Here is a 15163-nt window from a genome sequence, read left to right as displayed (position 1 = left end):
TATTGTACACATAAACAAAATAGTTAACACATGATGCAGTCATAACACCGATGTCTTGGAGCATTAAGGATCTTCTGAAGAGACAGCACAGCAGAGCCTGTTTCATTTTTCCCTTGTCTAAAGTCTGTAGGAATCTTTTCAGTGCAAAGGGAGGGGGAAATACGTGTCTTCTATGACCCCTTTAGATACGAGTGTAACTTAAACTTTAACTTTGCTAAGAAAACAGTAAATCTCACATTCACCAACTTTGAGTGCATTTGTATCTTCCAGTTGCATATGTTTTAAATTACATTTACCGTTTCACCACCAGTGAATGTTTGATGAAAGTCACATTCACTGTTTTATAAACATACTCTGTATGCTTTGCCTTTGATGGCAACAAAGTGCAACCTTTTTCACTTAAAATAAAATTGTAATATAAAAATTATAATATATGTAATATGTAATAAAGAAGTGTGACCTAAAGATTCAGGTGAAGTATGTAATTTACCAGTAATTACATTTTAAAAGAAATTTACTTTTTGAATGAATTTCTTTTTTTTTATTAAAAGTGTTATTTTGTCGAAACAAAACCTTAGTGGAAGTGCTGATTTCATTTTTTTTTTTTATTTGTGTAGCCCCAACCTTCTAAAAATCCTGTGTGTGTTTTTATTCTTTAGTGATTTGAAGAGGTTTGGAGTGACTCTGGCTGGTCATCAGAAGAAGATAATGAACAGCATCCAGGAAATGAGAGCCCAGTTATTGAATGGAATGGTGCCGTTGTAATTGTACCATTCTGCATCCAAGCAAGCCTGCACTTTGTAACCTGTCCAGAGATTTATAGGCATAGAAAAAATGAAAAAGGAAAAAGGGAAGTATAACGCTATAGAAAAACTGAAAGTGACACAATGAACATAGAACTGATAATTCAAAAAAAAAAAAAATCAGTATTTGACTCAAACATCCATTTATTTTTTATTCTGTCCGTGTCATCATTCTTCATGAGTAATTGCTACATGCATGGGACCCAGAACTGGATGTAGAGGCCTAAAGTGAGGTTAGCCAGTTATTTGGCTATTGTTACAAAGGACTTCCCATGATGCTTTGTACAGGAATTGTATATAGCATCTTCATAGTGCTTTCATTGTAGCAGCACGCTAAATACTTCCAAGGACTTACTTGAATGGATCATTAAAAAAAAAAAGTTTTTGTAGCCATGTATGGCCTAGGGGGGAAAAAAGCTGCAGTTTTCTGACGTTTACTAAGTCTCAATTGTCTACAAAAGTGTATTGAAGAGCAATATGTTTAGATTTTCTTCATAGTTATCTTTTTTTGTAAATAAAAAAAAAAAAAAAATGCTGTTACACAGCATTATGGTATGGAAGTGTATGTTTAAACAAGTTGCTTGATCAGTTGCAAATACAATATATTTATTTTTTGTTTTTGTGTTCTGAGTTTCCCAATTTGTTTGCTCTCTGCTGAGTTAATGCATTAAATGATAATTAGGATTACCATGTATATATTGTACAGTTTACTACACTCCCAGGTACATTCTGTGCTGCCACTTATGTCTATATTTTGCCATTCTGTTCTTACAACACCGGTGATACACTGCAAAATATTAAAGTAAAAGAAGATAACATGAAAATACATCCATCTTCCCTGTCCCCAAACAGCTATCCACAATCATTTCCGAGATATTATTTAGCAAAAATAAAACTAAAATAAAACAGGGTATATGTTTAAACCTACGAAGTGGACTTGTTCTAATACATGATTAAACAGACATTTCATCTTTTGCTTCAAGGTGTTCTAGTTTTAGGATATTTGCATTCAAAATTGTGCTTCATGTCTTTTTTATTAGAGGAATTGCTACAGAACTTCGACGCTTTTGCATTGCATAGAATACATATCTAAACTTTATTCTGAGAATTTAATGCTAGGCCCTTCACTCTGACTTATCACCAAAGTTCATACCCTCATTCAAATGAAACTAGGACCTCTGCTTAAGGATTCCACTTTCAGATGCTATAGAACATTCAAAAACGAACTGCATGCTTATTTCCTGTTTTAAGGAGAACTTTTTTTATCTTTTTTTATGCAAGCACTCTGACATTTCAAATTACAAATTGGGTATGCAATAATATTAGCAAAACCTTTAGCATTATCTCTTTCATATTTTCTAATTGCCATCTTCTGCCACCTCTGCATTAATGGTGGGGGACAAAGAGGTGCTACCATCTGATGGAAATTACACATATATGCCCTCACCAGAAATTTGCTTTATAAACTATTTTCATGTTTTCCCGGAAGCTGGGCATGTAATAGGTTGGTTCTATATCCACGTCCTAGCCACTTGTTACTTATTGTACTAAATGCTGCTGTCAATCAAATAGGAAGACAGATCACAGATCAGGACTTGAGGGAGCCACATCATTCTGTGCAGTGATGGTCTCTGCTTCTTATGAAAATGTAGGAGAATAATGACAAGCTAAAATTGAGGAGTGAAATGCCTATAACCTTTGAGCTGATTAACCAGCAGAGCTGAAGCCAAGAGGTCATAGATAATCCCAGATCCTGCAACATGTCTGTACAGCAGCTGGGGGACCTTCTGGAAAAGCCACAAGACACATAATTGTGCAAGTGTGCATGCATGCACTATTTTTAATTTAGGATTTCAGAGTGCTTTCATACTTTAATTTTGCTTTAAGTCGTCAATTAAGCTAACCATTTTGATTGAACAGCAAAACATTGGTCTTCCAAAATATGAGCCCGTATTTCTTGTTTATACTTTGCTACACATATCCTCTTTTGTTGTCAGCCTTTAACAATACAGAACAGAAATAGTTTTCAGCTCTATAGCACATTTGCTTGTCAATGCTGTGATTAAAATGCATATGCCATGAAAAGTGAAAATTGTGTTTCACCTTTGTGAAAATCATCTGCAATTTTTGCGGTACCAATTGAAATGTAATACATGATTACAAAGATGTAACTGTGAATTATTAATTATGTTTTCCTTCTAAGAACTGATTCTGGCATGTAGACTGTGTTGGGCCAGAAATTCTGTTTATTAGTTTTATTTGAAAGAGTGTATAGTACTAGATAACTCATAATTATAAATATTCAAGCCTACCTAGTTATTCCTAAACATAGTTGTAATAATTGCATTACTAAGATTCTATATGTGTTGACTTTTAAGGTACAGATGCATTATTTGTTTATAGAAATTTTAGCAGCTGCTATTACTCTGGTTGCAAAGTTTTAGGGATGGAAAATGGTTTGAAACAATTCCAAAAAAAAAGAAAAAGAAAAGGAAAACAAATACATATAGGTGGATTAACTGAAGATGTATAGACAATTTACTTAGCAAATGAATGTTCACTTTGGAAAATGTATGTTCATATACTGTAGTTTAGTGAACAAGATGATGTTGTGTTCACCTGATCATGCGTGAGCAGAAAGGATCCTTGCTTGCATCTTATTGGATTATTTCAGTGAACACTGCTTCTCCTTATTCATTAGGCAAAAGGAACATTCACTTTGCAAAGCAAATATTCACTTTGATAAGTGAACAGTCTCTATTGCTTTAGTATAGCAATGGTAATGCATGAGCGTGTATTAGTTATATGTGATAAATAGTTCTGATGTTAAGCACAGATTATGTGTAGGTTAAATTACAGTGTGTTCCCGATGTTAAATATAAACTCTGCATCCTGTAATTTGCGTCCACACAAGAATATACACAAGATTCTTTAAAGCCAACAAAATTTCAAACTAAATGTTCAAAGCGCCTTTTTCATCAAAGTCAAACATAAATCTTCGAATGTAAGCACATGTTGTTCAAGTAAACAAGTCACTTTACAAGGAACCCACTAGAATAGTTACCTAGGGCTGTTATACTTCCTTAAATATTTTCTCAGTCAAAAAGGACACTTTAAGCCCATTTTCACTAACTTTCTAACCTAAATTGCCTAACCCTCCCATCCAGCTATGTACATACCTCGACACGGCAGCTGCATTCTAGTATGCTTTTTTATGTCCTTCTAAAAGAGATCTTCGACTCTGGCTGCACCTTTGCAGTGACCCACTATAGACTTAAATGGGGCTGTACTCCAAGACTTAAAAAGGAGGGTGGACTAGTGCAATTTTTACTAAAAAAAAACTTTAACCTTGAACAAGCATGTATACATAAGGTGCAAGGATAGTTTCTGTATGTGCACTTGTACTGGGTCAGTGATTTAGTAAGTTTTAAAGAACAACATGACCTTTATTAAAACTATTCCTTAATAACCCCCACAGTGCAGTTCATCTGAGATAATACTTATCTTCCTCCTCAAACCAATGATCTTTCTTCTGATAAGGTCTCAACCAGTTCTTCATACTGCACTGTGCACCATGGCCCTATTAATTTTATGGGCAAGCCATACTCATGGCAGTCTCAATCAGTCCCCCAAAGTAAAGCTCACCCTTAGGAATAAATGGAACATGCAGAATATGAAGATGAGCCAGTCAGGACCTTGTCAGAGAAAAGACTGCTGTATAGGGGAGGAAGATATTATCCAAGGTAAACTGCAGTTGGGGGGGATTAAAGCAAAACTTCACTAAAGCTGTAAACTTGTCCTTTAACGTAATAATAAGGATACAAACTCTATCTTTGGTAGAAGAAATATTTTAAATGTTCTTTACATCTTATAATACAAATATCATAGCTGTGATTGCCTACGTGTTTTAAATGGACTCTGTAGCTATTTTTAAAACAAAAATAAAAGCAAAGCCAATAAAGAAAAGCTTATTACTCAACTGTCTTGTATTAGCAGATGAAACCAAGAAATGTAGCAGGAGACATAGGCTTGGCCTCCATTAGAAATCATGGGTCCCTGTACAGCCTACCTGACAGGGACTCCCCTATGCTTCCCCCAATTTCTCCATGTGAGAGTTGACACTCCAGAACAAAGCCAATGGTGGTTTGTTTGTGTGACCCCACCATCGTTGCTTGTATTCCAGGGTGAGGCTTGAAGAAGAATGTGCTTTGCTACACTGTACCAGCTTGCAGGCAGACCCTTCCCTGTAATATTATTCCAATAGAAGTGATGATGGGGAAGCATTTGTGCCTGGCTTCAGCACTTTTTTTAGCTTTCTCTCCAGTTCTCCCTACACCCTGTAGCTCCCCAAAGCCACAGCATTGTGTATCTAGTGATTCCTATCCCCCTCAGATATCAGTCAAGCAGTTATAGCAGAATTTCAATGTTCACTTTTCTCTTGTTACTGTATACAAAGCATGTGTGCTGTTTATGCTGGTCATACCTAGGCACCCCTAAGGACCCAGTATAGGAGGAGTGGCTAAAATTCCCCATCAACAGCCCAAGACATAGGCATCCAACACATCTGGAAATGTTCTGGATGCTGAAAATTCTTGAGTAAGATTAGCTATTTTATATTGGTGGTGTTTGGTAGTGTGACAGTTTAGTATTAAGCACTTTTTCCAGGTTTGGCTTCCGTTTTTAAAAGTGCAGCATCAAGGACTACTACTTTTATCTCTGCTTCACTACTTAAGTAGATGAATTAAAATTCGGTCAGTTCAGCAAGGAACAATCAGCGGCAAAGCTGATAATTGTATTCTGACAGTGGAGGAGTCCCCACTGTTAGATTACAATAACACAGTGAGGAGGATTCACCCATCCACCTCACTTGTGTGGATGGGGGAACCTATTCAGTTTTTTTCAATCAGCCCACTGGTTGCTTGAAGTGTTGAAATTTCATTTGACTGGTAAATTTAGAAATGATATAACAATTGTAAGACTGGGGTTCTGGAATCTTCCTTTCCTTTGCAACTGATTGATCATCTATAATCCCATGATAGATCCTTGAAGCCCTTAAAGCATTCTTCAGCTTAGTCTATGAGTACAGAATCCTAATGGGGCCACTAGATGTAGCTTTTACCAAGCTTTGCCAGGCTTTTAGCATGCATCATTGTTATTCCTGACTGGCAAAATTATAATTTAGGAAAAATATAGATATCTGATATTCATTTACTCATTTGTTCTGGGAAAGCATTAATAATGCTTAATAAATGAAGGCCATCATTTTTGTAAATCAAACTTTGTATGTGTTCCCTTTTAAAACCTTTTTAAAAATGGTGAATATCATTGCAGCTACCTTATAAAATACCTTATGCAAATTATGTTTAGCTCTTTATTATTTTTTTATGAAAATTATTGAAACATACACAATGCAGTTCACAGTGAATGTAACCTAAATGCTTATAGGATAATTTTACTAGCCACATGTAATTTTAAGAGACTGAATTGTTTATTTTAAATGTATAAATTCTATTTCACTCTAGTAAATAACTCTGATTTAGTGATATCTGCTTTATTACCGTATATACTCGAGTATAAGCCGAGATTTTCAGCCTCTTTTTTGAGGCTGAAAGTGCCCCCCTCGGCTTATACTCGAGTCATCGCTGTCTGCCCGCTCGATCAGCGTGTCGAGCAGACAGACAGCGGCCATTCTAGAATTCAAAAGCCGCGCCTCCGGCTCCGCCTTCGCCTGTGATAGGCGGAACACTGAATTTCCCAGCAGCCTGTGTTCCGCCTATCACGGGCATCGTCTCATCCTCGTACTACGAACGAGGATGAGACGATGCCCGTGATAGGCGGAACACAGGCTGCTGGGAAATTGAGTGTTCCGCCTATCACGGACATCCGATAGGCGGAACAGCAGTCAGTGGGAAATTGAGTGTTCCGCCTATCACCGACGGAGGCGCGGCTTTTGAATCCTAGAATGGCCGCCGACGAAGAGCTGAAGGACGGAGGCTCGGCTCGGGACAGGACGGGCCGGGCCGGGCCGGGCCGGGCCGGGACGGGACGCAGGCTGGACGGGACGCAGGCTGGACGGGACGCAGGCTGGACGGACACAGGCAGGCTGGACACAGGTAGGCTGCACGGACACACACACACACACACACACACACACACACACACACACACACGGATGCATGGACACACACACACACACACACACACACACACACGGATGCATGGACACACACACAGGGATGGATGGACCCACAGGGATGGACGGACACACAGGGATGGACAGGCATGTCTCACCCTCGGCTTATACACGAGTCAATAATTTTTTCCAGTTTTTTGGGGGTAAATTGGGGGCCTCGGCTTATATTCGGGTCGGCCTATACTCGAGTATATACGGTAGTCCAGAAACTATTACATACTCATATTTATTTTTGACAAATCCATGCAGTATTGACACCTGTCATGCCTTATGTCTGTGCTAAATTTTTACACAGTAAATATGAAAATATTGACAGACAGAATTTAACATTATATTTGTCATATAAGAACTAATGAAAAAAAGCAATTATCCAAGGGCAGTAATTGCAACCAATAGCAGCCGATCAGAAACCATCACTCAATGCTTATACTACAATAATCTTCTGAAATTTGATTGGATGTTATAGCTTACTGTACATTATTGTTCTTAGTTCCAAGTTGTTAAAAGCATTTGCAGTTTGTTAACAGGTGTTTTGTGGAGTGTACAATGTTTACAATATCTGTAATGTTAGAATAAATCAAAAAAGGACAGTTATAGGGGAATCTGCCACCAAGAAAGAAGTGCTTAGACACTAATGATATAAAATAACAAATTTATTTTGCGTCATTATTTCCATCTTTTGTATGGCCCTGTAATCTTCCTTTACATGTGAGAGATTTGCTTACATTTAATCTCAGTGAACTTTTTAATTCATTAAATGGGGTTGATTGCCTAAAAGAGTACATAATATTCACTAAGTGAAAAAGTGTAAGTATATTCAGTTAAGCATCCAGTCTTAAACTAAGACAACTTCTCCATGTTTGGTTATAGTAAATCACAGTGGCACACAGCTGGAGAACACAACACAGCGGATATTCTCATAGACTTTGATTTTCCACAGGTCACCAGGAAGCCACCGTGCTTTTCAGCCCTCATCTGACAGGGGGGTTCCAAATCCTGGAGAACAAAATGTAAGAAGGTTGCACCACCCCAGTACATAACTAATGGTACAATTTATTAGAATGTAAAACACAGATAATTATATTCACAAGGCCAGATAATTGTAAAGCACATTACATAAACCAAAAAGCAGCTCCAATTGTAACCTCTACTTGTTGCTCTACTCAGGCACAAATGATACCCATAGCAGAGCAGGCTCTGACATGTTTGAGGGTAAACCCTGTTTTGTCAGAGCTGCAGTCCGGAGCTCCGAGGAAGAGGATTTTAGTCTAAAAACAAGTCAGAGTCTGCTCTGTATTGGGTGTTGTTGTGCCTATCCAGAGCTACAAATTTAGGCTACAGTTGGATGCACATTTTGGTTTATGTAATGTGCCTTACACTCATCTGTCTTTTTTCAGTATATTTGCCTGTGTTTTACATTCTAATAAATAGTACCATTGGTACTGCCCTAGGCTGGTACACCCTTCTTGCATTTTATTGTCAAGAATCTAGTCTTGCTTGTTTTTTTGTTTTTTTCAATTCCCATGGGTATTTAAGGTGTCAAATTTTCAAATATAGAATATATTAATTTTCTGTCACATATGCAAGAAATTGTCAAAATATGTCTTTCTTCCCCAGTGGAACCACCATAATATGGAACAGTATTCCCCAAACCTGTGCATAAAATCAACAGTGTATGCTTTGTAGATAACTTCACATAAGCACAAATAGCTGGTGCCTCAGCAATACAGTATAACTACCTATAAGGTTATCTAAAAATCATAAACTGCTGGTTGGGCTTAAAGACATTATTTTAAAAACAAAATACTAATGTTGAATAAACAAGTAATTGGCAAATATCGTTTTTATCAAGAGTGTGCACCACTTCTGATAGTCTTGCGGGAGTCAGCACACTATTGCTGCGGAAAAATCTCTCTATTGGAATCTCACATCATACAATGCTGGCATGAGATTCATACCATGAATAAAATATCTCTTTCATTAAAATAGATTTTAAAAACTACTATAAGGAGTCAATGAAGCCTAGAGCTGTTGATTTATTTATAGGATTGATCCTGATAATTTAGTTAAAGGTGTCAGTCTCTGGCTTCTAAATCTTAGATAGACCAATAGAGAGATATCTCACTGTTTTAATTCCCAAATCTGTCCCTGTGCACCTCTGCATGTTTTAGCACCTGTTGTGACATTCTTTATAATATATAACAATTCCAGCAGGACGACATGTGAACCCTTATAATAAACACAGCAAGCGTGCAGACAGAAGGAACTCAAGCATAGAAATATAACCAATCCAGTTCCGAAGAGATGTGAGAAACTGCCATGTGGTTCATTTCTCAATCATTTACCAAAATGTAATTATCCATTTTGGCTCAAATTACTTTTTAAGTGTCTTTACCAGTCAGTGAAACCTGCAGCTGTAGAATGGTTATGTGTATTTATCAGTCTACAAATCTGTAAATGGTAAATCTAGATAAGTATATTTACCAATTCCTGAAATCTAGAGCTGTGAATCTGGTTTTAATCTGAAGTTATATTTTTTATTTTTGTGCTTTGAGAATATAAAAAAACATTTTTTTTCCACTGTGAGAGATTTTACATAACAAGTGATGTAGTTCATTGGCATTTACTATGTCATTTACAGACTTAACAAACTGTTTACCTGTCACTGCATAGAAATAGTCTATTAGATCAAGGTAACATGGTGGCAGTGAGCTGTTCTACAGGTAATGTGTCAGAAAAAAAGCACACGCACACAGAAAAACTTTGTTTAAAAAAATATATATATTTCAGCACTTTCTATGACTATAACCTAATTATGTGTGCATCCATATTTAAACTGCTGGCCCATTTGACAATATAATGGTTTATGAAGCATTCATTCAGTGATTGTCTTTAAGTGCTAATTACAGGAAAGATACTCAAGCAGAAAGTGCAACAAACAGCATGTGGTCAGTTACCGTGATAATTACCCTTTCCTTTTATTCAAAAGCAATGTAATTGGCATTGTTGGATTCATTCATACTAGCCTAACAAGTGTACCTAAAGATCATTTTTTTTTAAAGTATCAGTATTTCATCAAATAGGTTGCTCTGTCTTGTATGTGAAAAGAGAACATTGATGTGAGTATGTAGCATTTATTAAGGCAGACAACAGGTATGTTGTTTGTTTACCATAAAGGATTTATGAGTCTTCCTTTTGGTTACTTACTCTGCCCACTGGTAGATCTGTAGGTGACAAGAAAGTACCCATAGTGGTTACATATTCTTCCCTCTAACATAAAACAGTATTTACAGTGGACACCCTTCCCCTTTGTTATTTAATAACAGTGTTAATACAATTTCTGATGGAGATATAGCAACATATTTACTTGTCTCATACTTTTATTTTTTTTCCATAATTTCCATAGCTATGCCCAGCTAATGCTCTATTATACCGCACAGCCATTTTAAATTCTTATATCATCTGTGGCCAGCTTCTACCTCCTTATTCTCTGAGTCAGACCACTGATAATATCTGCACCAGAACTGGCATAGCTAGTGATTGTTTGACCATTGCTAAGTTTGTTAGGTAAGTAACTTACCTATTTTGCAAGATCTCACTCTTCAGCTCTGAGAAGCACTGGATACAACACCAGTGCCTGAGAAAAAGTAGAAGAGGAATTAATGTATGGGGATTTCTCCTTAGAAAAAAAAAATACATAGTTTCATAAAGGTTAGCTGTTTATCAATTTGTGGGGGAAAAAAATCTTAGCTACAAATTCACCTTTTTCTATAAAGGGGTGAAAATCCACTTTCGGTGGAATGCTTGCTTAGAGAAACTAGTTTTGGCATGATCTTTTGTATTCTCCATGATAAAAAGAAGCCAGCACCCTATAAACTAGATACAGTTTACAAGTATATTAGTGTTGATTTACTACAGAAGTAGGGGCTTTTCACTTTGCAAATGGCATGTTCACTGTGTATGACAGTAAACAAGGTGTACCTGTGTACACTATAAATTCCCAATCATGTGCAAAGGCAAAAAAAATTGATTTTGCTAAAACACAATTGGTTGATTGAAGCAAAATTAGCTTCATCTTGTTTGCTTTGTGAAGATTTACTTTGAATATATTTTCTTCTTGTAGTAAATGAACCCCATTGGTAATGTTACATAAATCTTACCAGATTATTTACAAGTGATGATCTAATCTCTTTTCAGTATATAGAAAGAAAAGAGATTCTGGCTGGAGCTATGCTTTTTGTATTACAACTACCAATATCCAAGCACAAAATGAAAGACTGGTATAAAAAACTTTTATAAGATAAATACATTTGAACTATTCAGAAAGGGGCGATCAAAAGCACATGCCTATATACGTAAAAAAAAAGAAATGATTCAGATGCACTGGGGTCTTCTTTAAAAACACAGGGCAACCAAATACCTTTCTTGTTTGGTGAGGGTAATGGCATATTAAATGGTTGCTGGGTCTTACTGGTTATGACACACCATTGATCCTTGTAAGTGATTAAATAAAGGCATTTTATATTTTAATGCTTTACTCTGATTACAAGTGCATAGATTTGTTTATCGGTAGAGTCTTTAATCATAAATCCATAACAGTGTGTGTAAATTGGTATAAATGAAGCCCATGCTCTGTAACATATGTGCTAGCTATACTTTACTGTACTTAAAGTAAATGGGAGTTTAGCAGAACCAAGATTGTCCTCAATTTGTAAATAAGGCTGTGTGTCTCTTCAAAGCATTGCTGTTATTACCCCTTTTATTTTCTCCTTTCCCTAAAGCTATGTGTGCATTTGGTTGTGTACATTTTTTTGTAGTGTAAGATATGAAATTTTATATTTTTTCAAAAAAATAAAAACTTTCAATAACAAACTGAAGGTGTTGTGGTTTTAATTAGCTCGCATATGACCAAACAGCTTATTCCACAGTTTCTCAACCAGGGTTCCTCCAGAGGTTGCTAGGGGTTACTTGAGTAATGAACAATTTCTGCCTCTCAGATAAGTTCCCATTAACACCATTGATCTTTTTAGCTTTCTTTAAGGGAGTAATTCTTTCCAAGGTCCACTCATGTGCACAGCAATCTTCTCATTTTAGCAGGGGTTCTCTGAAACCATGTTCAAGGGTTCCTCTGTGTCGAGGTTGAGAAAAGTTGGCCTATTTAATACAAGTACGGAGTAAAGTACAGTATTAATAGTAGCCTTCTTAAACAGGTCTAGCTTCAGTAATGTGAATTCATATTGGTTGCTCTAGGTTAGTCCGTCTTATACATTAGTATGCTTTCGGAATTTACTGTGGACTTTTAGTATATACATAGTATATGAAAATTAATAACAAGTGTGGTTTGTTCTGGAATGCAGGCTTCAGCATCAAAATGTATGCCAGTGATATGCCTAAAAGTGATTTTCTCTGATGTTTTTGGTTCTGTCTAATGACTAATTAGATTTCTAAAAGAATGTACCATGCATGAATAAAGCCACATTTGTAAGCATCACAATAAAAAAAGAGACTGTAAAAACCTTCATTGTTAACCACTTGCCGCCCGCCCTATTACAAATTGACGGCGGCAAAGTGGTTTCATAATCCTGGCTGGACGTCATATGACGTCCTCAGGATTATGAGCCGCTGCGCGCCCCCGGGGGCGCGCATCGCGGCGATCGTTGTTGTGGGGTGTCAGTCTGACACCCGGCAACTACGATCTCGGTAAAGAGTCTCCGACGGAGACTCTTTACCACGTGATCAGCCGTGTCCAATCACGGCTGATCACAGTGTAAATGGGAAGAGCCGGTGATCGGCTTTTCCTCACTCGCGTCTGTCAGACGCGAGTAGAGGAGAGCCGATCGGCTGCTCCTCTGACAGGGGGGTCTGTGCTGATCGATTATCAGCACAGCCCCCCCGAGGATTCCCACACTGGATTACCAGAAACGCCACCAGACCACCAGGGAAAAGGTAATCCTCCCTAGAGCACCAGGGATGCCAATGGTCAGCACAATGGATGCCAATCAGTGCCCATAATGGATGCCAATCAGTGCCCACAATGGGCATCACTGATTGGCATGCATTATTGTTTGGCACTGATTGGCGTCCATTAGTACAGTATAACACCAATGCCGCCTATGAGTGCCCACCTGTGCCGCCTATGAGTGCCCACCTGTGCCGCCTATGAGTGCCCACCTGTGCCGCCTATCAGTGCCCACCCATGCCCATCTGTGCCGCCTATCCATGCCCATATGTGCCGCCTATCCATGCCCATCTGTGCCGCCTATCCATGCCTATCTCTGCCGCCCATCCATGCCAATCCGTGCCAGCTATCAGTGCCAATTTGTGCCACCTATCAGTGTCCATCCGTGTCGCCCATCCGTGTCACCCATCCGTGTCGCCCATCCGTGTCGCCTATCAGTGCCGCCTATCAGTGCCGCCTATCAGTGTCCATCAATGCCACCTCATCAGTGCCACTTCATTGGTGCCCATCAGTGCCGCCTTATCAGTGCCCATCAGTGTAGCCCCATCAGTGCCCATCAGTGAAGGAGAAAACGTACTTATTTACAAAGTTTTGAAACTGAAACAAAAAAAAACATTTTTTTTTCAAAATTTTCGGTATTTTTTTATTTGTAGCGCAAAAAATAAAAACCGTAGAGGTGATCAAATACCACCAAAAGAAAGCTCTATTTGTGGGAAAAAAATGATAAAAATTTCATTTGGGTACAGTGTAGCATGACCGCGCAATTGTCATTCAAAGTGCGACAGCGCTGAAAGCTCAAAATTGGTCTGGGCAGGAAGGTGTTTAAGTGCCCTGTATTGAAGTGGTTAAAAAGTCTCAGTGAACTGTACAAATCAAAACCAAAACACTGCACTATCAAAAGACAAGAAAAGCAGCTAACACACTAAAAATGTATATTTTAGTTCAAATGACATATAAGAAGAAAGTGTTGCGCTAAAATAGAAAAACAAATGTGTGCAAATATCACAAGTATGACCCGTGTGTTTTGGCCAATATAAACTCCAACGGTTATTGACAAAAATAATAATTTACACAGTTACAATGTGAACATATATATAAAAAGAATAAGAGTCCTTTAGTGAAAAAAAAAACAGTCACAGTCCCCCTTGGTGCAAATAGAAAAATCAAGATGTCCTCCAATACACAGGAATATTGAAGGCAAACTTCTAAGGCCAGGTTGTGCACAAAATCAGTATCCAACAATTGCAGAACAGGTCACACTCCCCAAGAAGACTATATGGGACAAAAGAATGGGGCCAAATAGTGTAATTCCGTAAAACAAATCAATTTATTAAAAAGTTATTAAACTTAGAAGTGATTTCCAGCGTTGAATCCCAAGTTCCAATATTTGTTGGCCTGAGTGCCCCTCAGTCACCTTACATCAAAGTGTAACTGACCCTTGGAGCATATGTTCGCTTGGGTCAAAGTGAGTCGGTAAGCCTACATCTGTTTAGGGTGGTGGTATCGGCACCAGGGTGTTTGCATTCACTATTCCTGTGGATTGGAGGACATCTTGATTTTTCTATTTGCACCAAGGGGGACTGTGACTGTTTTTTTATTTCACTAAAGGACTCTTATTCTTTTTATATATATATGTTCACATTGTAACTGTATAAATTATTATTTTTGTCAATAACCGTTGGAGTGTATATTGGGCAAAACACACGGGTCATACTTGTGATATTTTCACAAATTAGTTTTTCTATTTTAGCGCAACACTTTCTTCTTATATGTCAGTAAACTGTACATGCAGTGCTGGAAAGAAGGTTCCCTACCACACTAGGCAAGGATGTCAAAGTGTGCCGCCCTCCCACTCTTCCTTCCCAAGCTCTTTAACTTGGCATTACAAAAACAACTTTAAAATGCTTATAACTGTAAAAAAAAAAACATGAGAAGCAAATTGAGTAGTTAATAAAAATTATTAGGATAGCAAAAATGTAACTACAAATGCTATGGTTAAAAACAAGCTTGAAAACGAAAACCAGGTTTGCTAAATATGCAAAATGGTGCAACATCCCCAATCTGGCCAATAACTCTATTTATACATATAGGTCTCTAAAGTCACCCAGAATAACAAATTTGTGTATAAAAAGTAGTATAGAAAAGTATTAATTTCATTAACAAACATAAAAACAAAGGGCTAAAAATTCAGACAGACATATTCTCCCA

The 15163-nt window shown here is 37.6% G+C and overlaps 1 protein-coding gene across 3 annotated transcripts in view; it reads left to right on the top strand.

The window, feature by feature from the left end:
* EPHA5 (EPH receptor A5) overlaps nt 1–11868 on the top strand; it is a 512956-nt gene extending 501088 nt beyond the window's left edge. For all 3 annotated transcript variants that reach the window (XM_077476128.1, XM_077476127.1, XM_077476126.1), the window contains exon 17: nt 660–11868. In XM_077476128.1, the coding sequence (XP_077332254.1) occupies nt 660–662 (3 nt within the window). In that variant the 3' untranslated portion in view covers nt 663–11868. The remainder of the gene's footprint in view (nt 1–659) is intronic.
* Nucleotides 11869–15163: the final 3295 nt, after the last annotated feature.

This window comes from Lithobates pipiens, unplaced genomic scaffold (genome assembly GCF_037356315.1).
Source record: "Lithobates pipiens isolate NorthernLeopardFrog02 unplaced genomic scaffold, aLitPip1_a1.2 Scaffold_13, whole genome shotgun sequence".
Taxonomy (NCBI): Eukaryota; Metazoa; Chordata; class Amphibia; order Anura; family Ranidae; genus Lithobates; species Lithobates pipiens.
Note: the sequence above shows the minus strand (reverse complement) of the source record. Positions and strands in the feature narration are given on the sequence as shown.